The 25,583-nt window shown below is 37.2% G+C and overlaps 1 protein-coding gene across 8 annotated transcripts in view; it reads left to right on the top strand.

Annotated features, from left to right (window-relative positions):
- The window catches only part of DNM3 (dynamin 3), a 552,761-nt gene that overhangs the window by 438,340 nt on the left and 88,838 nt on the right, over positions 1 to 25,583 (top strand). For 4 of the 8 annotated variants that reach the window (XM_017529997.2, XM_017529996.1, XM_017529994.2 and 1 more), the window contains one exon: positions 13,465 to 13,476. The exons of the other annotated variants lie outside the window; for them this stretch is intronic. In XM_017529997.2, coding sequence (XP_017385486.1) covers positions 13,465 to 13,476 — 12 coding nt within the window. The remainder of the gene's footprint in view (positions 1 to 13,464; positions 13,477 to 25,583) is intronic. 8 annotated transcript variants of the gene reach the window in all.

Genomic DNA, 25,583 nt, shown 5'->3' with positions numbered 1-25,583 from the left:
TAATTGTTGTCGGATTATTCTTCTGTTGTATGCATAGATATTTGCATTGATATGCACCACTCTAAAGACTACATGTGAGAAGTCATTAAAAATTCAGAGTACCACTTTTACTTTTGTTTTTGACTCTCCTACTATTACTGTTTCCTATCCTTTGATGGTAGTGTGTTGACTTTCACAAATGTTCTATATTAAAAATGCACATATACCGAATTTTTTATTAATTCATTCCACACAAACCTTTGGAGCATATGCTTTTTGCCAGGTGCCATTCAAGGCCCTGGTGATACAGAGGTGAACAATAAGCAATAAGGCCCGGCCTTCCTGGAGCAGACATTAAACAAGGGGGTAAGTAACGATCATTGATCATTGTGCACCATTATTTAAGACAGTGGTAAGTTCTATAAAATGTTAAGTAAGCTAAAGAGACAGACAGTCAGAGTAAGGGGCATGTGAGCTTTATTTTAGTCAAGGTGATGAGGGAAGGCCTCTTTGAAGAGTTAACATTTGAGTAGGCGCCTCACAAGTGCAAAACCAAGCTCAGTGTCTTAGATGAGCAGCAAGGCAGTGTGTCTGGAACATTGTGAGGGAAGAAAAAGGTGGTAGTTGGTTAACAAAGAAAGGGGTCAGGGGCCAGGTGACATAGGCCTTGAAGGAAAGAGCGAGCCTTTTGAATTTTATTCTGAGTGAGATGGAAGCCACTACTAGGTTTCAGGTCACTTAGTGACATGATAAGATTTACGTTTCTGAAAGCTCATTATGGCTGGAATGATGAGAGATAGTAGAGCATGTGGGTTCAAGCATGGGCTGTGATGTCACACCACCTATATTTATATTCCAGGTGCTTACTTCCAAGCTGCAAGGTCTTGGGCAGGTTACCTAGCCTTTCCACATTTCAAGATTCTCATTTCTGAGATGAAGATAACAGTGGTCTTTTATAGGGCAGTTGATAGGATTAAATGAGATAATTCAGGGAAAGCATGGAACAGAGCAGGTACAAGTAGGCACTATATTTTCATTTATAATAATAATTATGATTCTCATTATGATCATTTTCATCAAAACTACTTTCTTTAACAGCTAAGGGAAGGTTGAAATACTGTGAATATTATTATATAGCCCAGTGAGATTATCAATACTTTGTTATTGTCTATCTTCCAAATATGCTTGTACATTTGGTTATATATCAATGTGTGTGTATGCATATGTGTGTCTTCCTTACCATGCAATTATATTGTTTGTCAAAATGTTATGTTAAGTCATGATTTTGTATATTAAACCTATTTTAAATGCACTAGACAAGCTTGCTATTTAAACAAAAATAATGCTTAGCTGGGCACAGTGGCACACACCTGTGGTCCTAGCTACAAGGGAAGCTAGGAGGATTGCTTGAGCCCAGGAGGTCCAGGCTACAGTGTTTATTCCATCACACTCCAGCCGGGGTGATAGAGTGATACCCTGTCTCCAAAACAAAAATTTATAATGAATCTCTTATGAGGTAATAAGTGTCCTAGAAAAATCAGTTATTCATCTCCCAGTAAACTGGCTGGATTTTTATGTTACCATAGCTCTACATCAAAAAGACAAAGAAATATTTTCTATTTTTAATTAGAATACTCAATTTTAAGCAAATCTAGAGACATACTATACAATCTGGTTTGATTCTTTTATATCATTTTTATTTGTTTATAAACACATATTTGGTATAATAAGAAGATCAAGACAAAGGAATTTTTACTACATAGCAAAGGCAACACAGGAAATTAAATTGAGCAGTATGTGATGGTGTTGCCTTTTCTCAGCTTTTATCATAAACAATATTTGTATTATGCACCATGTAGTCCTACAGGTCATATTACATAATTGTTGACTTTCAGACATTTAAATGGCAGCTAACTGATGAAATTAACTAGAATACTTGTCTAAAATTTCTACTTTGTGAACACTCACTTATATTTTTGGGAAGGAAATTATTTTTAGTTAGTAATTCCTAATTTAGAAAGACTTAGTGAACACAAAATAACCTAATAACAGATGCCTCCATCTATGTAAATTTTTAGAATGTCTAAGTAGTGTGATTTTGCTTTCATATCAGTAAACCATTGAGTCTACACATCAGTCAATTGCTACCCTAATAATGAAACATTTATGTGTCATGCATGGATATGAGTCTAAACTTACAAAGTTCTGCTTTCTGCACAAGAGACCTCTATTTTGACTGGAAAGAAATTTCCATATAGATCTTTTTTTTTTAATGTGTGAGTCTGACATTATTAGATAAATAGCCATAACCCAAATTTGAATGAAGTGCTGTTTTGGACAGATTTTATTTTCTAGTGAGGTTATATACGCATGCTTTTAAAAATAATATTCTCACTACATGTTTTTCTCCATCACATCCAAGCGATGGAATGGTTTTCTGTCACTCGTGTCAAAATGTTCTGCTTCCCTGTTTCTTTAGCCTTTAATTTATCTTGGGGTTTTCTAAAATATTCTTTCTTTCCTTCCCCTTTCCTCCCTTCTTTCTCTCCTTTCATCCATCACTATTAAAGTGGGCTCTAGAGATTCAAAGATTAAAAAGATGAAATTCCTACTTAATAGGAATTCCAAGCCTAGTGAAAGAGAAAGGTGGAAATAAATACAATGTGATAAAACTACAGTGGATATCTATATAAACTACAATAGCCCTACTGTTTTTCCACATGGATTTTCTAATTACTTTTATGCTATTTCACTTTTCTAGATCCAAAGCAAAATGTAGACTTTTGGTCTGAGCAGTGGCATATATGACCCTAAAATGGAAATAAGGAGTCCTGGATTCTGGCTACTGACTTACTCTGTAAATTTAAACATAACTTCCTCTGAGCCACAGATTTAGCATTCTACCAGTAACTTGATATTTCTGAGCAGCCACAATATTTTAAAACTATATTTAAATCTGAATTTAGATTTAGCAGAATTTTATTTCTTCCATTTCTATTTTCTGTGGTCACTAAATTGAAATTACAACCATTATAAAATTTGATATCATTAAGAAAATATGTAGGACTCTATCCAGTTTCAAAGTAAAGATATCTCTAATGTAATTAATAGTTATTTTCACTGATGCGACTGAAATATAATCAATCTATATTGCGTTTGTGTGTATGTGTGTGTGTATGTGTATTAGTAGTATTAGGCTACAATTAGAAAACTTTTAAAAGATTATTTTATTAACACATGTACATAAATTTTTCCTACATATTTGATTATAAATAAATGTGAATTTGATTAAATATTTAAAGAACATGATATAACAAACAACTGACTTTTCTGGCACAGTTTTGTTGACTTACAATATTTAAATTATATAAAACATAAGGAATTCCAAATTTAAGTTCCTTGAAATATAGTGTGTGCCATGGAATGAGGAAGACTTTAAGTCAAATCCACTCACATTTTAATCCTGAGCATGCCATTTACTAGCCATGTGGCTCGGGAAACTTACTTAACTTGCCAATTGTTGATCCCTCTGTAAACTCAAAATAATGCCTTCCTCAGAGTGATTTTACAGGATTAAGTGAAGGTTCTTCTGTATCACAACTAGTTCAGTGGCTTCAACTGGGTGAATGTGTTCAATGTCTCCTAGCCTTTACGTATTTATTGTTTATATTTTTTATTATACTTTAAGTTCTGGGATACATGGGCAGAACTTACAGTTTGTTACATAGGTATACATGTGCCATGGTGGTTTGCTGCACCCATTAATTTGTCATCTACATTAGGTATTTGTCCTAATGCTATCCCTTCCCTAGCCTCCCACTCCCTGCTATCCCTCCCCTAGCCCCCAACCCCGACAGGCCCCAGTATGTGATGTTTCCCTCCCTGTTTACACTCTTGGTGGGAGTGTCAACCATTGTGGAAGACAGTATGGTGATTCCTCAGGAATCTAGAACCAGAAATACTATTTGACCCAGCAATCCCATTACTGGGCATATACCCAGAGGATTATAAATCATTCTACTATAAAGATACATGCACACATGTTTATTGCAGCACTATTTACAATAGCAAAGACATGGAACCAACCCAAATGCCCACCAATGATAGACTGGATAAAGAAAATATGGCACATATACACCATGGAATACTATGCAGCCATAAAGAAGGATGAGTTCATGTCTTTTGTAGGGACATGAATGAAGCTGCAAACCATCATTCTCAGCAAGCTAACACAGGAACAGAAAACTAAACACTGCACATTCTCACTCATAAGTGGGAGTAGAACAATGATATATTTATGATTCAAAATCATTATGTCCATGAAGCTGTAATTCCCAATTAAGTATTGCTTCCCTTCCCTTAGGAAACTATTGGTGGGATTTGGGTGTGTGAAGGAGAGTTTCCTGTCTGTTGGCTGAGCAAACCGAGTTGTTTAAAGGGAGATCTGATGCACCCTGGGGGAACAGGCCAGCCTCCATTAGACAGTCAGGAGTGAGCAGAGAGGCTGTCGGGAGCTGAGAATTCACATTTCTACTCTCAGACACCTGCCTACTGGTAGGAAGTCTGAAACAATGTCCTGGAAACAAATTTGGTGCAAATCCAGTTTTGCATATTTACCAAGTCTGACACCTCAGAGCTTTAAAAGAGGTTTTATTAGCTATACATATAAGTGGTCTTCCCCTATCATATATTTTTCTTAAGAGATTAAAAATGCTTATCAAGCAAGATGGCTGAATAGGAACAGCTCTGGAGTACAGTTCCCAGTGAGAACAATGCAGAGCATGAGTGATCACTGCATTTCCAAACAAGTTTTTACTGTCCACAGACCAGGAGATTCCCGGGCTGAAAAGTGCCATGAGTTTCCAGCACAGCTGTTTCAGCCAGCACAGCAGGTCTCTGTAAAAAAACTCACACAAATCTGGGCAGCCATTTTAACTGGTGTCTGGGACACCTGGGAGACAGAGCCGCCCATTCAACTGAAGAAAGGGGGCTGAAACAGGGAGCCAGGTGATTTGGCTTGGCGGTTCCCACCCCTACAAAGACCAGCAATCTGAAATGCTCTGGACTGAGTTTCACAGCAAGCACAGTTGGACCCAGTACGGTCCAGCTCTGTGGGGGGAAGGGTGTCCACCGTTACCGAAGCAATCCACCACTACCAAGGCAGTCCGCCATTACCGAGGCAGTCCGCCATTACTGAGGCAGTCCGCCATTACCGAGGCAGTCTGCCATTACTGAGGCAGTCTGCCATTATAGAGGTAATCCACCATTACTGAAGCAGACCATCATTACTGAGGCAGTTCTAACTATACCTCTGTAAACAAAACCGCAAGGAAGTTTCCATAGCAGCTGGGTAGATCCCACGGCAGCTCAGCAACACCTCTGCTGGAAGACTGTGACTAGGCTACTCCTTGCTGGGTAGGGCATCTCTGAAAAAAGGCAGCAGCATGTCAGGAACTTATAAATAAAGCCCCATCTTCCCAGGACAGAGCACTGGGAAAAAAGGTGGTCATGAATTCTACTGCAGCAGACTTAAACGTACCTGCCCAGTAGCTCTGAACAGAACAATGAAGCTGTCAGCTCAGCACTTGAGCTCCTATAAGGGACAGACTGTTTACTCAAGCAGCTCCCTGAGCTCTGTATACCCAAAGAGACACCTCATGAAGGAGAGCTCAGGCTGACACCTGGCGGGCATCCTTCTGGGATGAAGATAACAGAAGAAGAAACTGGCAGCAACCCTTACTGTCCTACAGCTGCCACAGGTGATCCCCAGGCAAGCAGGGTCTGGAGTGGACCTCTAGCAGTCCTACAGCAGAGGAGTCTGTTAGAAGGAAAACTAAGAAGCAGACAGAAATAACTTCAACATCAACAAAAAGGACGTCCACTCAGAGACCCCATCCGAAAGTCACCAACTACAAAGACCACAGGTAGATAAATCCACAAAGATGGGAAGAAACCAATGCAAAAAGGATGAAAACACCAAAAACCAGAACACCTCTCCTCCTCCAAGGGATTACAACTCCTCAACAGCAAGGGAGCACAACTCCTCACCAGCAAGGGGACAAAGCTGGATGGAGAACAAGTCTGATGAATTGACAGAAACAGGCTTCAGAAGGTGGGTAATGACAAACTTCTCTGAGCTAAAAGAACGTGGTCTAACCCAATGCAAAGAAAGTAAGAACTTGAAAAAGGTTTGATGAAATGCTAACAAGAATAAACAGCTTAGAGAAGAATATAAATGACTTGATGGAGGTGAAAAACACAACACGAGAACTTCGCGAAGCACATGCAAGTTTCAATAGCCAAATTGACCAAGCAGAAGAAAGGACATCAGAGATTGAAGATCAACTCAATGAAATAAAACAAGAAAGCAAGATAAGAGAAAAAAGAGTGAAAAGAAATGCACAAAGCCACCAAGAAATATGGGATTATGTGAAAAGACCTAGTCTACGTTTGATAGTGTACCCGAATGTGATGGAGAGAATGAATCCAATCTGGAAAACACTCTTCAGGATATTATGCAGGAGAACTTCCCCAAACTAGCACGGCAGGCCAATATTCAAGTCCAAGAAATACAGAGAACACCACAAAGATATTCCTCAAGAAGAGCAACCCCAAGGCACATAATCGTCAGACTCACAGGGTTGAAATGAAGGGAAAAATGCTAAGGGCAGCCAGAGAGAAATGTCAGGTTACCCACAAGGGAAGGCCATCAGACTCACAGCAGATCTCTCAGCAGAAACCCCACAAGGCAGAAGAGAGTGGGGGCCAATAATCAACATCCTTAAAGAAAAGAACTTTCAACCTAGAATTTCATATCCAGCCAAACTAAGCTTCATAAGTGAAGGAGAAATAAAATCCTGTATGAACAAGCAATTGCTGAGAGATTTCGTCACCACCAGGCCTGCCTTATAAGAGTTCCTGAAAGAATCACTAAACATAGAAAGGAACAACCAGTACCAGCCTCTCAAAAACCATGCCAAATGGTAAAGACTCATTGACACAATGAAGAAACTGTGTCAACTTACAGGCAAAACAACCAGCTATCATCAAAATGGCAGGATCAGATTCACACCTAACAAGATTAACCTTAAATGTAAATGGGCTAAATGCCCCAGTCAAAAGATACAGACTGGCAAGCTGGATAAAAAGTCAAAACCCATCGGTGTGCTGTATTCAGAAAACCCATCTCACGTGCAAGGACACACAAAGGCTCAAAATAAAGGGATGGAGGAAGATTTACCAAGCAAATGGAGAGCAAAAATAAGCAGGAGTTGCAATCCTAGTCTCTGATAAAATAGACTTTAAACCAAAAGATCAAAAGAGAAAAAGAAGGGCATTACATAATAGTAAAAAGATCGGTGCAACAAGAAGAGCTAACAATCCTAAATATATATGCACCCCATACAGGAGCACACAGATACATAAAGCCAGCTCTTAACAACCTACAAAGAGACTTAGACTCACACACAATAATAGTGGGAGACTTTAACACTCCATTGTCAATATTAGACAGATCAACAAGACAGAAAATTAACAAGGATATCCCAGACTTGAACTCAGATCTGGACCAAGCAAACCTAGCAGACATCTACAGGACTCTCAACACCAAATCCACAGAATATACATTCTTCTGAGCACCACATCACAGTTACTCTAAATTGACCACATAATTGAAAGTAAATCAATCCTCAGCAAATGCAAAAGAACGGAAATCATAACAAACAGTCTCTCAGACCACAGTGCAATCAAATTAGAACTCAGAATTCAGAAACTAACTGAGCAACGCACAATTTCATGTAAACTGAACAACAGGCTCTTGAATGTTGACTGGATAAACAATGAAATGAAGGCAGAAATAAAGATGCTCTTCAAAACCAACAAGAATGAAGACACAACATAACGAATCTCTGGGACACATTTAAAGCAGCATCTAGAGGGAAATTTATAGCAATAAATGCCCACATGAGAAGCAAGAGAAGATCTAAAATTGACAACTTATCAAAATTGAAAGAGCTAGAGGAGCAAGATCAAAAATACTCAAAAGCTAGCAGAAGACAAGAAATAACTTAAGATCAGAGCAGAACTGAAGGGGATAGAGACATAAAAAACTCTTCAAAAAATCAGTAAGTTCAGGAGCTGTTTTTTTGAAAAGAACAACAAAATAGACCTCTAGCCAGATTAATAAAAAAGAAGAGAGAAAAGAATCAAATAGATGCAATAAAAAGCAATAAAGGGGATATCACCACTGATTCCAGAGAAATACAACCTACCATCGGAGATTACTACAGACATCTCTATGAGCATAAACCAGTAAACCTGGAAAAAATGGATAAATTTCTGCACACTTGCACACTCCCAAGCCTAAACCAGGAAGACGCTGAAACCCTGAATAGACCAATAACAAGGGTTGAAGTTGAGGCAGCTGTTAATAGCCTACCAACCAAAAAAAGCCCAGGTCCCAAATGGGTTCACAGCAGAATTCTACCAGACACCCAAAGAAGAGCTGGTATCATTCCTTCTGAAACTCTTCCAACTCTTCCAAACAATCCAAAAAGAGGGAATCCTTCCCAAATCATTTTATGAGACCAACATCATCCTGATACCAAAACCCGGCAGAGACTCAACAACAAAAGAAAACTTCAGACCAATATCCATGATGAACATAGATGCAAAAATCTTCAATAAAATACTGGCAAACTGATTGCAACAGCACATCAAAAAGCTTATCAATCACTATCAAATAGGCTTCATCCCAGTTATGCAAGGCTGGTTCAACATACGCAGGTCTATAAACACAATCCATCACATAAACAGAACCAAAGACAAAAACCACGATTGTATCAATAGATGCAGAGAAGACCTTTGACAAAATTCATCAGCCTTTATGCTAAAAACTCTCAGTAAAATAGGTATTGATGGAATGTATCTCAAAATAATAAAAGCTATTTATAACAAACCCATAGCCAATATCATACTGAATGGGCAAAAATTGGAAGCATTCCCTTTGAAATCTGGCACTAGACATGGATGCCCTCTCTCACCACTTCTAGGCAATATAGTATTAGAAGTTCTAGCCAGAGCAATCAGGCAAGAAAAAGAAATAAAGGGTATTCAATAGGAAAAGAGGGAGTCAAATTGTCTCTATTTGCAGACAACATGATTATATATTTAGAAGACCCCATCATCTCAGCCCAAAATCTCCTTCAGCAACTTCAGCAAAGTCTCAGGATACAAAACCAATGTGCAGAAATCAAAGCATTCCTGTACACCAATAACAGACTAACAGAGAGCCAAATCATAAGTGAACTCCCATTCACAATTGCTACAAAGAGAATAAAATACCTAAAAATACAACTAACAAAGGATGTAAAGGATCTCTTCAAGGAGAACTACAAACCACTGCTCAACAAAATAGGAGAGGACACAAACAGATGGAGAAACATTCCATGCCCACGGTTAGGAAGAATCAGAATCAAAATGGTCGTACTGCCAAAAGTAATTTATAGATTCAACGCTATCCCATCAAGCTACCAATGACCTTCTTCACAGAACTGGAAAAAACCACCTTAAACTGCATATGGAGCCAAAAGAGAGCCCACATAGTCAATACAATCTTAAGTAAAAAGAACAAAGCTAGAGGCATCACGCTACCTGACTTCAAACTATACTACAAGGCTACAGTAATCGAAACAGCATGGTACTGGTACCAAAACAGAGATACAGACCAATGGAACAGAACAGAGGCCTTGGAGGCAATGCCACACATCTACAACCATCTGATTTTTGACAGATCTGACAAAAACAAGCAATGGGAAAATGATTCCCTGTTTAATAAATGGTGTTGGGAAAACTGGCTAGCCATGTGCAGAAAGCAGAAACTGGACCCCTTCCTGACACCTCACACTAAAATTAACTCCAAATGGATTAAAGACTTAAACATAAGACCTAACACCATGAAAATCCTAGAAGAAAACCTTGGCAAAACCATTCAGGACATAGGAATAGGCAAGGACTGAATGGCTAAAACACCAAAAGCATTAGCAGCAAAAGCCAAAATAGATAAATGGGTTCTAATTAAGCTCCAGCACTTCTGTACAGTGAAAGAAACAATCATTAGATTGAACCAGCAACCAACAGAATGGGAAAAGAATTTTGCAATCTATCCATCTGACAAGGAGCTAATATCCAGAATCTACAAAGAACTAAAATAGATTTACAAGAAAAAAACAAGCAACCCCATTCAAAAGTGGGTGAAGGATATGAACAGACACTTTTCAAAAGAAGACATATATGAGGCCAACAAACATATGAAAAAATGCTCATCATCACTGGTCATTAGAGAAATGCAAATCAAAACCACATTGAGATACCATCTCACACCAGTTAGAATGGTGATCATTAAAGAATCTGAAGACAACAGATATTTTAGAGGATGTGGAGAAATAGGAACACTTTACACTGTTGGCGGGAGTATAAATTAGTTCAACCACTGTGGAAGACAGTGTGGCGATTCCTCAAGGACCTAGAAATAGGACCTAGAAATAGGTCCATTTGACCCAGTAATCCCATTACTGGGTATATATCCAGAGGAATGTAAGTCATTCTATTATAAAGACACATGCACATGTATGTTCATTGAGGCACTGTTTACAATAACAAAGACCTGGAACCAACCCAAATGCCCATCAATGATAGACTGGTCAAGGAAAATGTGGCACATATACACCATGGAATCCTATGCAGTCATAAAAAACGATGAGTTTGTGTCGTTTGTAGGGACTTGGATGAATCTGGAAATCATCATTCTCAGCAAACTGACACAAGAACAGAAAACCAAACATTGCATGTTCTCACTCATAGAGGTGTTAAACAATGAGAACCCATGTACACAGGGAGGGGAGCATCACACACTGAGGTCTGTTGGGTGGACTAGGGGAGGGACAGCGGGGGATAGGGAGGTTGGGGAGGGATAACATGGGGAGAAATGCCAGATATAGGTGATGGCGTGGAGGCAGCAAACCACATTGCCATGTATGTACCTATGCAACAATCCTGCATAATCTGCACATGTACCCCTGAATCTAATAATCTGTACATGTACCCCTGAATCTAAAGTGCAACTATACACACACACACACACACACACACACACACACACATATAATGAATTAATCTTCACAAAAAAAAGAGATTAAAAATGATGGCAGGAAGTGAATCACCCTGAAACTTCACTATTCCTTCTGAATTGTGGATTCTTCCAGCCGTAACTGATACTTTTAGGTCTGCTTTGCAGATTGAAACCATTTTACAATGAACTCCTTTTGAAACTGCAGAAATTCCTCTTGGACAAAGTCTGAAAGTGAATTTTTCTCTGTGTCAAATAACAGGAGAAAAAGTCTCTGCGTCATTGTAGAAGAAAGAGCTGAATGGCCACAGACCTGCATAAATATTTATTAAAGTGGCGATAACCCCTCATATGCATTTTTTCAGCAGTCTAACATTATAAAACTTAAAATGCCCAATACTTAGCCCCCTCACACATAACTTTGTTCTTAGCATTTTCAGCGGAACCTACAAGAGCTACATGGCTGATTCTGAAGAGTCATAGTTTTTCTTCAATGAAGTGCTTTTAGGGATCTAAACATAAATTGCTGCCACACAGAGTAGTGAAGGGAATTGTAAAGCATTTACATTTCACCATTCATGACTGTTATGCCTCTCTCAGAATAGACAGTTGGGAAATGATTGAATGCAACAAGAAATGGCCAAGCCACACCACATCCTCCACTTGTATTTAAGGATTAAGGCCTCCTACTCTGTGACATCATTGTTGCCACTACAAACAGAACCATCTGCCATCGAGTGGGGAAGCCAGTCATTCCCTAATGTGCAAAAATACTTGGTTGAACTCCTGAAACTTATTTGGTAGATCAAAAGCTGCACTGCTGAGGAATGCAATAAACTCCATCTGTTTGAGGTATTTTCAGCAATATTGCATTTTTTTCGGAGAACCAGGGTCCCATTATTCTCTAAAATAGACTTTTACTCCCGATAAAATTCCCAGTGGGGATCTTTATTGCCTTATTGAACAGTTGGCATCATTTTTAAAAAGGACTCTTTTTTTCCCCCTTCATTCATTCTCATGCCATTATTTATGTCTCAGAAAAGCCAGTGTGTTAACGGTTATATCATGGCAAGTCATAATGCCAAGAAGCTTCTCTTCACTATTTTATCAGTGTCTTTAAATTTCTGTTTTCTTTATTAAATACGATGGTCCCTGGATTAGGCATTTCCCTGGAGTCACCAATTGGCATTGTTTTCCAGAAAACATACTCTCGTGGGATCATTGCCTCACCACTCTCCAGAAAATATCTGTATATATTATTTCCCCCTCCGCATCCTCAACTTAAATTAAATGCCAGATCTGCAGCCTGACCTGTGATTCCGCCCTGTTCTAGGTTTCCACAGATGCACACACTTTACTCACAGCTCTCTTCAACCCTGTGTCTCAGCGAGAAATTCCTTCTGGGCCCCTTGTGAGAAAAGTTCAGATCTGTTCCCGGCCCGTACGTCTCCCCCACAGAATCTGACCTTGTGAGGACTTGGGCTGCCCCGGGAGTAATGAATCACCGCCTTATTTTTTTAGGCCATATGTGAGTTAAATTGTTTGATATAAATCATACTCTAGCAGCTCAGGGTTGAAACAGGAGAGCCATTTGCCCTGCCGCCTGCTGCTGGCGGTTCTGCGTCTTTACCCAGAGTGTCGCTTTTAGAAATGACTACATTTTTGTGACTAACCCTTCCAGACCCATTTCTTGAGTGCGGACTAGTGTTTGTTTTGGCAGCATCCCCACTATACAGTCCTTGCTTCCCATGCCAACCTAAGGCAAGACTCATAATTTACAAAATAAAGGAACGGTCCAGATGGAGGTCTGCTTACCCTGTCTCCCCAGAACCACCCACTCCTTTCCTCTGCTCTTTCCTTCTTTTTTTTTCCACCTTCTTTGAAACCAAGGATGCAGTGTTTGTTTAAAAATGCACTGGCTGATGAAATTTTCCACTGCTTGGCATGTTGGAGGAGGAGCTGTCAGGAAAGGGCAAGCCGGCACACGAAATGCTCTGCCTTTCATGCTAACAGTTCAGTTATTACTGATTCAAACCAATTCCTTCTGGCCACGTTCCCATATCCCAAGTATTCCAAATAGAAAGAAAGGGGGGAACTGTCATAATTTTCTGCTGTTATAAATGTATCATTTCATGTAACCTACGTGGATTCTCTGACTTGTCCATGAGTTCTGGATGCTGTATGTATATGTATGAGATGTCAGTGAATAAATTATTTGTTTTGATTTTGCTCTAGCAAGAAAAGCCTCATCATTTTGTTTTTTATATCCAGAGAAGGTAGTAGAAAAAAACCCTCATAATTTTAAAACAAATTTCTGTTTAACATATTTTTCCTTCTTTTCCTTGCGGCTATATGCACAGGGGAACAACAAAGTAAGTTCTTTGTCCTCTTGCAGCTTTTCTGTCCCCTCAGCCCCTGCTCCGCTCCTGCATGTCTTGGCAAGAGTGTTCCTGTGCATGCTGGAATGACTGTCTTCTGTTACAGTGCATGAATTATATGGAGTGTGCAAATCTGGGGGGAAATGCGCATTTGCTCTACCGTGATGGCTGTTCTGTTTTGACTTTTTGGAAGGGAAACATTCTATCCTTCAGGCTTGGTTGTTGGCTAGTTCAGAGAGGTTGATAGTATAAGGAAAGAGCTCCCACAATGAGAGCAGATTTTGAAGATTTAATAATGAGGACTCTTCTGCAGAAAGGTATGGCAATCTGATGAAATTCAGTGCAGCTGAAGTTTTTGACTAAAAATCAAAGCTCTTATGTTAATGTGCAGTTACAAAAAACCCAAACTGGAGTCTTAAATAGCAGTATGGCTGGCTTTGTTGAAGAAACTGAACTAGATCAGTGTTCTGGCTTTGAAAGTACCTTAAAATGGATGGAGGAGGGTGGGGTCAACATTTCACTGGGCTTCTGTGCCCTTGATGTCTTCCAGCTGGATGGAAGCAGGAGGGTATGCAGAATGCAGGGGGGTGGCCAAAATGTGTATGATAGATTTGTGAAACCAGGCAATACACAGGAATGGTGGAAATTATTTTAATGTTGTTGTTATAATAGATCGACGAGCAATTTAACAGTTCATATGGTTGCTAGTTTGTTTAAATTTTAATTCAACTTTTCCAAAAGATTAGAACTATTTCTCACTTATATTAGAAATATAAGAGTAATGTAGTTTGAGAAGATAGCCTTATGTTTAGCTGGGTTATTTGTTATTTTTTTCTGTGGAGATATATTAGTGCTTCATCCTACCAGGTGGCCCACTTAAAATGGGCCTCACTGAACACAATAAGAATTGAAAAGAATCTGGTATATAAGAGTTGGCCGGCATATTCAAACCAGCTGGAATTCATCAAAATTGCTGTTCATAAGCCATACATATAGAATGTAAAACAAATGTGGGAAATCTTTTGCAGTTTAATTTGATGGAATGTGCTATTATGGAATAAGCTGACATAGATGGTTGGTATTGAAAATGTGTCACTTTATAAATTTATAGCTTGATATAACTGCTTATGACCCAAGTAATAATATTTAATAAACTTAAAGTATTACCAGAAAAGCACAAGACAGGCATTTGTGAAGGAGTAAAGAGGTGAACTCAGCCCATGTATAGTATGCTTTTTAAAAACAGCAGGTAACTTTTGAAATTGATTAAAGATTTCTTCCACAAAGTAATGGCTAATATTTATAACTAATGCTACCACTCTTTGAAAAGACATTTGGAAAAAATATAAAAACCCATATTTTTAGTTCTTATGCCATAAAATATATTTCAATTTTTGAATAATAAGTATGTTTAATCCTGGTCACTTGCATTGCACTGAGTCTCTGTTCGAAATTTCTTGTGTTACATTTCTTATTTGCAAGCAAAACAAAACAAAACTTTAAAAAGTATCCTGGACTAATTGTGAGTGCACAAATAGGGAGCCTGTGCATGCTGACGATCAGGGAGCCGGCTGCTGACATTTTGGGGAGGTGCTAATTCTCAGACCACTCAAGAAGCCTTTAGGATTTCTCTCTTTCACTAGTGGATTCACTGATGAGTTAAGACATTTGTAAAACTCACCCCCCTCAAAAAAAAAAAAAAAAAAGAAATCTACTTCTCCTTAGCAGAAGCCATCCATTTTGTTGTGTCCTGTTTGATTAAGTTCTTCTGGATTAAAAAAAATATATTCACTTTAATACAGTTTACTGATTTTCAAGTCACTCAATACTGTGAGAAAATTCAAAAATTTAAAATTATGGGTCTTTAACGGTCTCCCTAGGATAATGCAGAAGGCCCTTCAGGATCTCCAGATTCCCTCAGTCAGCAACTGTATCAGAACACTTTCGCATGTGCTATGGGACAGCTTTGGTGCTGGTTGAGAGTGAGTGTTAGTTGAAGAGTATCAAAGATGCAAGCACTTACTGTTTTGATTTTGAATTAAAGAGTGAGCACTTTGGAGGTGCTGGTATTTATTGCCCCATGCCTTATTTTTAATTGCTTGTTATGAATAAGTGATAGTTTATGGAAAATACAATGCTTATACTTCTTGACTATGATCATTATACTGACCATAGACTCTGACACACACACACACACACACACACACACACACAACCTCCTCAAATCACAAACAGCACATCTGCATGTTATTTTCCTGTAGCTTAGAATTTCAGTATAAATGGAAAACACTGGAATACAAGCTGTGCTGTCTCCGGAGTATAGATCTGGATTCTTCAAAAAGAGAATATGAGATTCCTTTTTTCCTCCCAGGCTGGAATGCTTGTTCTGAGTTGTCCCCAAGGCCACATACCTGACTTGTTGCCTGCCATATACGTGAGCCAGCTGTAAAGTGTGACTCATTTTAGACTCGCAAAGGCTGTTTATCTAGTGCATAGCATTTTATTATTTATGATATTAACCAACTAAAGAAAATGAAGTCTGCTCAAATTAATGTTTCATTAGATGAGCAGAATAGATTCATCTTTCCACATACATTAAGTGTAGTGCAAACACATGTGCACATATACATATAACCTGGGGTATATGGAACAATCATGTTATTTGTTTTCTCAATGACAGCCAAATTGATCTACTTCATCCATCTTTAGACTATATTTAAAGTTTGGGAGCTAATCCTCTAAACTCAGAGAAATTTAACTTTTACAATAGATATGCATTTAGATTCATATTATGAATACGTGATGAAACAAGCATCAATAAACATTCACATTCCTCCTGCACAATCATATGTATGTTGTTATTTCTCCTTAAAAAGCAAATTTTCCTTTTGTAAGGAGATTATAGTTGCTCAGAAAAAATTTTCCTTTCAGGCTATTACTTATTTTTCCCTTTGAAAATGTTTTCCTGTTGGCATAGTGATTTCCTAAATTGCTCAGGGTAGACTCTATCTCCTCCTAAGATGGGTTTCCCTGGACCACAGATTCCAAGTCAATGTCTTCATTAGAAAGACCAGAATCCAGGACACCCTGAGTCAGTTCTGGGAATGTGAACAAATATATACAGAAACAGGGAGGTTATTTTGTTTTTTAAACTTGTTTTTTGAATACAAATGTAAATCAGAATCTTATTTTTGGAATGGAGACCTTAGGTAAAAAATTAATCTCCATGTTGTGTCTAGAGACAAGTCATTTGATTTCCTTCTTGAATGTGATGGCTTCTCTTGGTGAACAAATTTAGAAATTTAATAGACTTTTAATTTTGTTTTTTATTAAATACCTTCAGTTAAATATTTTTGATATTAAATTATGCAAGTTAAAGGTAGAGAAAATCTTAACATGTAAGGAATACAAATATACCAAAAGCTGTAAAATTTCTTAATGATGTTGGTATAGATACACAAATGAAAATTAAATGGAATCCTAGATTGAGAAATCAATGTTTCAAAAAGTTTTAGGTTACAAGGAAAAGCCACATTTAGCCTCTTCCCTTATGAATCTTTGGTTGCTTTTAAAAGAGAAACTTATAATCACTTAACGTCAGGATTGTTAAACTAAAGGACTCTTATGTTTTCCCCCACAGAATTTAAGGGTGACTATATTGCTTAGAGAGAAGGTTCATTTTAAAGGAGAAATAGAATAGAAACATGCTAAAACAGGACTTTAAAATTGCTGTTTTAATTAAATTCTAGTTAGTTTTAAAGCAAACATTTTATACATATTAGAGGGCCTTGATATTTAAGAAAAGAAGAATGAAAGGAAACTCAGATGAAAAACTGCTTTTACAGCATTTAAGAAACACTTTGTCTAGTGATGTCCTAACACAGTCAGCAAGGCCAGTGGACAAGGTTGGCCCCCATTTGTAGGAAAAGTAGTTATCACTGGGAGTGATTATTTTGGTAATCCATTGGATTCTAGCACTCATTTGCAAAGATAGAATTTGCCAAATCAAATGGCATCAAAGTATATATATTGAAGAGCACAGATGTTAAATCCATATTGATTGGTTGTGCCTTTTTACACCAGCCCTCCAGCTCCTTTGTCCTTGATCCTATGTGAGAGAAAATGGATAGCCATTGAAAACTCATCTTCATAATGTGAAAATATCTTTCTGATAATGGGTGTTATAATCATGATGAATGAAAGGAGCAGGGAGTGTACAGTGTCATAATGTACATTTCCTTTGTATTATTTAAATGCATGATCAAAACTAAGAACATTTAAACAATTTAGGTATGGTCAGCTAAGTTATTTTATTTGAATAATGTATGTGCTTTCCCTGATTTTCTTAGAAAAGCTTAGCAAATACATGCCCTGGGATTTAAGGAGCCCCTAACCCCCAATCTGTTTGACTAAATTTATGCATAACCCAATAAGGACATCATCAGAGTTAAAAGAAAGGATGAAAATTCACTAGCCTCAAAGTGTTATTTTAGTTTCATGTGAATATAAAAACAAGTTGTCTCTCAATCATTGCATCACCAGTAAACTTGTGCTTCTTTTTTTGGCAAATCAGCCTTAAAAGAGCATTGTTCAAGCCTCATTTTTGAAACCTCTCACTTTAATAGTAACCTGTTGGGGAAAGGAACAGTTTAAAAACTTCTAGAAGTAGAAGCCTTCTATTTCTAGAAGTTTAGAAAACTTCTAGAATCAAATTGGAATCTATATTATGTTCCCAAATTCATTGATCATGCTAAATAGATTCTCTAGAGAAGTAAGAATGGATCTGCTGCTGCTTAGAAAGCTTATAGTAGATGATAGTATAGGAATTTCCTAAGGGTCATTAGGGCTTGTTTATATATTTTTATTTTCTCTGTTGGGTCCAAAATGAAGTGACTTCTCTCTAGTTAGTAGGTAATAATGTGTAGGACTTCATAGCTATTTTGACATATTTGCTCTCACATATTGTAGTGTACACATCACAATATTGTAGACATCTCCTTTTTGCATGCTTCATGGTATTTTTAATGGAACTGGTTTAATACTCCTGCAAAATAAAAGTCATTCATACCTGTTTTGAAAACATGATATCTAGATAAAGAAAATGTGGCACATATACACCATGGAATACTATGCAGCCATGCAAAAGAATGAGATCATGTCCTTTGCAGCAACATGGATGGAGCTGGAGGCCATTATTCTAAGTGAACTAATGCAGGAACAGGTAACCAAATACCACATGTTCTCACTTGTAAGTGAGAACTAAACATTAAGATCACACAGACACAAAGAAGGGAGCAACAGACACCGGGGCCTACTTGAAGGTGGAGTGTGAGAAGAGGGAGAGGATCAAAAAATTTCCTATCAGGTACTACGTTTGTTACTGGGGTAATGAAATAGTCTGCACACCAAACCCTGTGACATGAAGTTAACCTATATAACAAACTACCCACTGAGCCTAAAAGTTAAACAAAAGGGAAACATGTTATCATGAAGTATGCTTTTATTTATTTAAATTATTTATTTAATTTTTTTTTTTAAGAGACAAGGTCTTGGTATGTTGCCCAGGCTGGTCTTGGACTCCTTGGCTCAAGTAATACTCCTGCTTTGACCTCCCAAAGTGCTGGGATTATAGGTGTGAGCCATCGGGCCTGGCTGATTTTAAAAATTACCTTGTAATAAGCTTGATTTTGAAATTTAAGCCTTTACAGAGCATTTCCATTAAAAAGTAGGAATTTTTTGTTGTTGCTAATTAATCTTAATGTGGTTATGGTGCTGTATGGTAAAGTCATGCAGAATCATTACAGTAGGGAGGGTTTAAAAGCCTTCTGTATATCTTTGGCAGATTGGGCAAAAACCAAGATAAAAAAGGATATAAATGGTATAAGAAATAAACTAGATTCAAAAGATATATGTGTGCATAAAGGATATATTTATGTTGAATATCTGATAAAATACAGAAAACTGGAATTGTATAGAAAATTTTAAATGTAAAAACCTATTTACAAGTGAAAAAAATACATTCCCAAATAGATCCAATGGAAATTAGACTTAATTTACAGACTACTTGGAATATAGTAATAGTGAAAACACTATACAGGAAACGACCAATACTATACAAAGAGAAAAAATAATTTGAAAAGGAATTATTTGTTTAATGGAAGTCAATAAAATCAGAAGTTTGGAAAAAGAGCAACTGCAACCTGAGGAAAGAAAGAATAAAGTAAAAATTAATGAATTAGAAAATAGCAAAAGAAAAGCTTAAACCACATAGAAATTTAAAGCTTTTGTATGAAACAATAGACAGTAGAGTTAAAAGGCAGAAGGCAAACTAGTAAAATACTTGAAACACATATGACAAAGGATTAAATATTCTCAAAATATAATTCTTTCTATTCAGTTTATTTAAAAAGCTAAAACAAAAAAGCAAAACAAAGAAAAACTACTGCTTGTTATGAAAAAAGGAAGCTGGCCAAATCAATAGAGCATTCATTTAGAAGCCCTCTCAGCCCCTGCAAAAGGACTAATTAATATACGACAAAAAGATTCAATTTCACTAGGAACCAAGAAGCATAAATTAAAACAGTCAGCCAAACATCATGATTGGGCTTTCAGATTAGGAGACATGAGAAAGGTCATGATAGGTGGTAATGAGGAAGCTGTCCTCCTGGTGTACCACCCATGTGGCCAACTCTGCGTTCAGCCTCCCTGGAGGCCAGCTTGAAAATCTGCACTAAATGCCTTGGTTAGGCACAAACCTTATGGCCCAGGAATTCCACTCCTAAAAGTTTATTTTTATCAAACGACTCCATAATTGTGCAAAGGAATTTGTTCAAAGCTGATTTTGAAACATTGTTCATAATTACGAATGTTTAAACATAGCATCAATATCCATAATAGAAAATTGGTTGAATAGAATATTATATATTAATTCAACAAAATGCTATGAAGCAAAGCATTTTTATCTTTAAAAATATATATAGAAGTAGAAATTTTCATGATAAATTAACAAAGCATTATGCATGCCATAGGTAGTATAATTCTATTTTACTTAAAGAATTTTACATAGGATAAGATATATGCATATATATGTACACACAAAAAACTACCTACTAGGTACTATGCTCACTACTAGGGTACAATATACCCATATAACAAACCTGCACGTGTTTTTAATTTACAGACTACTTGGAATATAATAATAGTGAAAACACTATACAGGAAATAACCAATACTATACAAAGAAAAAAATAATTTGAAAGGGAATTATTTGTTTAATGGAAGTCAATAAAATTACAAGATTGGAAAGATGTACCTCATATATCTAAAATAAAAGTTGAAATTTTCAAAATAAAATGAAAAAGAAAGAAATTCTGATACAGAATTTACACCAAAATTTTAATAGCATGGGCAATTTTAATTTGTGGTCCTGTGTTGTTTTCTCATTTATATGTGATAAATAACCATCTTTTGTGTGACTTTCAAAAAAAGGTTTTGAAATAAATGAAAATAATGAAAAAAAGGAGGATACCTAAATAGAGGATTGTGAGAAAGAAAGAAAGTGTAAAATGGTGAAAACAGAGTATCTAGGAGGAGAAACATGTACCATAAAAGAAATAGATTAAACTTTACAAGAAAATATATTAACTTTTATATGAAAGTCAAAGATACGTGTTGAAATTAAGTGGAAATTAAAGTAGAAGCAAAGCATCTGAGACTCTACAAGCTTCAAATAATTATGTAATCCTGTTTATTATTATTATTTTTGTTGTGATTATACAGATTTTGTTACCTCTTTTCCCTTTACTCTGCCTGTGCAAATATGTTATTTTCCTCACTGAATTGGATATTGTTAAATGACCATATTAGGAGTCTCCAATGCTTACATTTCCTCATTCATTGCCTATTGCTCAATAGTATCTTTGTTTCAAATGCTCAAATTCCATGAGATGAAGCCTCCCCATCTTCCTGGACCAATCCTTCTTCCTTAAATTCTAGTTTCCTACCTGTCAGCACTGTTGCCTACTATGACTGTATTGTGTGTAATGTACAAATAATGTATATTGTCTAAGGATTATCAGTGAGCCATTTCACAACCTAATTTCTGGCTCTTGATTTTTCGACTGTTTTAAAAATCTCATTGAGGTTTAAAGATAACATATAGTATTAGGCGTATTAGGCTAGCAGAATAACTATGTAAAATTTAAATTTAAAAGTCAATTCATTTGCCTTGAACCCATTTGTTTATACAATTAGAAGTATACTCTGAATGTTGAAAAACAGGATGACAATTGAAATACCAAGCTCAGAATTAGAGTCCTACTATGAAATGCTCCCTTTAGGAAAAACAATTTCTTTCGGTTTCAGTCATGAGCAGCACTTGCTATACGTTTGCTAGGCACCCCACCAGACACCTCCAGTGAAACAAGAGCAGAAAGGCTTTGAGGTATAAAGTGTCTGGTTCCTGTGTAGTATATTTAATCCCAAACAGATTAAGGCTGATGCTAGTAAAAGTCAGTGACTTAATCTGACTCTAAATTATAAACAGGGTTTAGAAAGAAATGTTCTCTTCTAAACCCTGTTTAGAAGAGAACATTTTGAATACATATGACAGAAAAAAGTTACTATTTTATTATTGCCAAAGTTTAATGAGTTCTTACAAATTAATAAGGAAAGAAAAAACGGGGAAATGGTGCTTAATCAGAAGGCCGCTGTGTCAGTTTAGGGGAGAGATGATGATGGCTTGGGCTAGGGTCACAGCAGTGGAAACAGTGAGAAGTGGTTGGATTCAGAATATATTTTGTAGAGCCAATCTTTTTAATTAATGATGGATTTGATATGAAAAATGAGAGAAAGGGCAAAATCGAAAAAAAGATTCTTGGGTCTTAGACAATGGGTACATGTTAATTATGTAAGGAAAGGAGCAAGTGGAATGGAACATTTGGTTTTAATTGTGCAAAGTTTGGAATGCCTAGTACACATCAGTACCTAGTCAGGATAGTGTTAGTTATAATGCTATAACAAACAATCCCTCAGTAGCTTCAAACTACAAGATTTATTTCTTGCTCAGGCCGCATATTCATCATCAAGTTGGATGGGGCTCTGCTTTTTTGTTTGTTTGTTTGTTTGTTTGTTTTTTGGTTTTTGGTTTTTTTCTGGAGACGTAGTCTCACTCTGTTGCCCAGGCTGGAGTGCAGTAGCATGATTTCTGCTCACTGCAACCTCTGCCTTCCAAGTTCAAGCAATTCTCCTGCCTCAGCCTCCCAAGTAGCTGGGACTACAGGCACATGCTGCCACACCCGGCTAATTTTTTGTATTTTAGTACAGATGGGGTTTCACAGTGTTGCCCAGGCTTATCTCAAACTCCTGATCTCACACAATCTGCCTGCTTTGACCTCCCAAAGTGCTAGGATTACAGGAGTGAGCCACCATGCCTGGCTGGCTGGGGCTCTTCCCTTTGTTATTCTCTCTCTTTTTTTTTTTTTTTTTTTTAGAAAAAAAAAAGAAAAGAGAAAAACAAAGAAAGAAAGAAAGAAAATAAAAAATAAAACATAAAATGAAGGAGAGGAAGAAAGAGGAAGAGGGAGAGAGAATGGAAGTGTTGCTTTATTGCCCAGGCCAAAATGCAGTCTAAAAATGGGTATTGAAAGCCTCTTTTATACCAATAATTGTGCTTATTAATGGAGACAGGAAAAAAAATGAGGGAAGAAAATAACAAACAAGCAGCCAACCAATATTTCATTTAAACCTGTATCTAGGTGTGATGTGGTGCTGATAAGAGTGTATATTTTGTGTATTTAAAGTTGATAGTTCTATAAATGTTTATTAACTTGTTCCGGATCTGAGTTCAGGTCCTGGATATCCGTCTCATTGATCTGTCTAATATTGATGTTGAAGTCTCCCACTATTATTGTGTGGGAGTCTAAGTCTCTTTATAAGTCTTATGTATCTGGGTGTTCCTGTATTGGGTGCATATATATTTAGGATCGTTAGCTCTTCTTGTTGCATTGATCGTTTTACCATTATGTAATGTCCTTCTTTGCCTCTATTTTATCAGAGGCGAAAATTGTGACTCCTGCTTTTTATTTATTTATTTATTTATTTTTGCTCTCCAATTGGTTGGTAAATCTTTCTCCATCCCTTTGATTTGAGTCTTTGTGTATAAATGGGTCTGGATACCGATGGGTTTTGGCTGTGTCTTTTGATGGGGGATTTAGTCTAGTTTAATACTGCCATTTGATGTTAGCTGGCTGTTTTGCCCATTAGTTGATGTAAATTCTTCATTATGTTGATGCTCTTTACATTTTGGTATATTTTTAAAAAGCCTGATACTGGTTGTTCCTTTCTATGTGTAGTGGTTCTTTCAGAAGCTCTTGTAAAGCAGGCCTGGTGGTGATGAAATCTCTGAGTACTTGCTTGTTCACAAAAGATTTTATTTTTCCTTCACTTATGAAGCTTAGTTTGGGGGGAATATGTGATTCTGGGTTGAAAGTTCTTTTCTTTAAGGATGTTGAATATTGGCCCCAGTCTCTTCTGGCTTGTAGGGTTTTTGCTGAGAGATCTGCTGTGAGTCTGATGGGCTTCCCTTGTGGGTAACCTGACCTTTCTCTCTGGCTGCCCTTAGTATTTTCTCCTTCATTTCAACCCTGGTGAATCTGATGATTATGTGCCTTGAGGTTGCTCAGTGCTGGAATCTGAGCAACCCACTGCGCCGGGTAAAAAAAGTGGCTTTAAGATTGATGGTGCTTTTCTGACTCTGCACCAAGAACCGCCTCACGGAGGTGCTGGCAAAACCACCACGCCGGCCACGCACTGGCGACCCGTGGGGCTCCTCTGCTGGGAATCTCCTGGTCCGCAAGCAACAAAAATTCGTCTCAAAGTGTGGCGTCCTCTCGTTCTCTGCGCTTTCACTGGGAGCTACAGTCCCGAGCTGCTAGTGATCAGCTATCTTGGATATCTCCTCTTTGTTATTCTCACTACAGGACGCAGGCCAGTAGGATTACTGCTTATCACTATGGCAGACAAAATGAATGAGTAGAGAATCATACACTGGCTGTTAATGATTAGGACTGAAAGGAGTAATTTCCACACTCCTTTCATTGTCTAAGGCAAGCCACATAGCTATACTTCCTGTCAAATGGACAGGAAGTACAATCTTACTAAGTGCCTTGAGGAGAACCAAATATTTGGATGACTGTCTCACTATCCAAAAGGAGATATCTTCTAGACAGTTACATATGTAAATCTAGAGTCCAGGGAAGATGTTTGCAGACAGAGATTTGGAACATTAACACAAGTTGTCTTGCCTCAACTTGGTGCATATTATCTTAATCCAGAGGTAAAAAAGAATTATTTTAATTATTGGAATATGCAGAATCTAGTAAACAAAGTTGTAAAAATAAAACAATAGTATTTAAATAAGGGTTTAGAAAATATATTCAGTTGCATGCCAACTGAGTTATCCCTAAAATAGAAAATGCTTATATTATTCAGGGATATCTAATTGTGAAACAAAAGGATATTAAAAATCAACTTTGCATGATGACAACACACATTCTTTAACATAAAATATTATTGACTATCTTTTAATTGAAGAAATTTGTGATTGAGACATTTTAATTTTCTTCTTTGAAGTAATTACCCATTAGTCTCATAAATTTACTCATTTTGTATCACAGGGGCTTTAAAGAGAATTGGTGACACTTCTAGGGAGTAAGTCAAAAATAAAATTTTAAATAAAAACCAAAGGGCGAAATAGAGCCTTAAGAAAGGATCAGCCTTTCAAAATATTTCTATCACTGCAATTAATCCCTCAAGTAAGAAACTGAAAAAATATACAGATTGGCCTTCACTTACAATGCGGTTATTTCCCAGCAAACCTATCATGAATAGGAAAGTGTGCTGAATGCATATCACTTTCACACCATCTTAAGGTCAAAAACTTTTTTAAAAATTTATTTTATTGCATTTTAGGTTTTGGGGTACATGTGAAGAACATGCAAGATTGTTGCATAGGTACACACGTGGCAGTGTGGTTTGCTCCCTTCCTCCCCATCACCTATATCTGGCATTTCTCCCCATGCTATCTCTCCCCAACTCCCCAC

This window comes from Cebus imitator, unplaced genomic scaffold, assembly GCF_001604975.1.
Source record: "Cebus imitator isolate Cc_AM_T3 unplaced genomic scaffold, Cebus_imitator-1.0 Scaffold62, whole genome shotgun sequence".
NCBI classification, from domain to species: domain Eukaryota; kingdom Metazoa; phylum Chordata; class Mammalia; order Primates; family Cebidae; genus Cebus; species Cebus imitator.
Note: the sequence above shows the minus strand (reverse complement) of the source record. Positions and strands in the feature narration are given on the sequence as shown.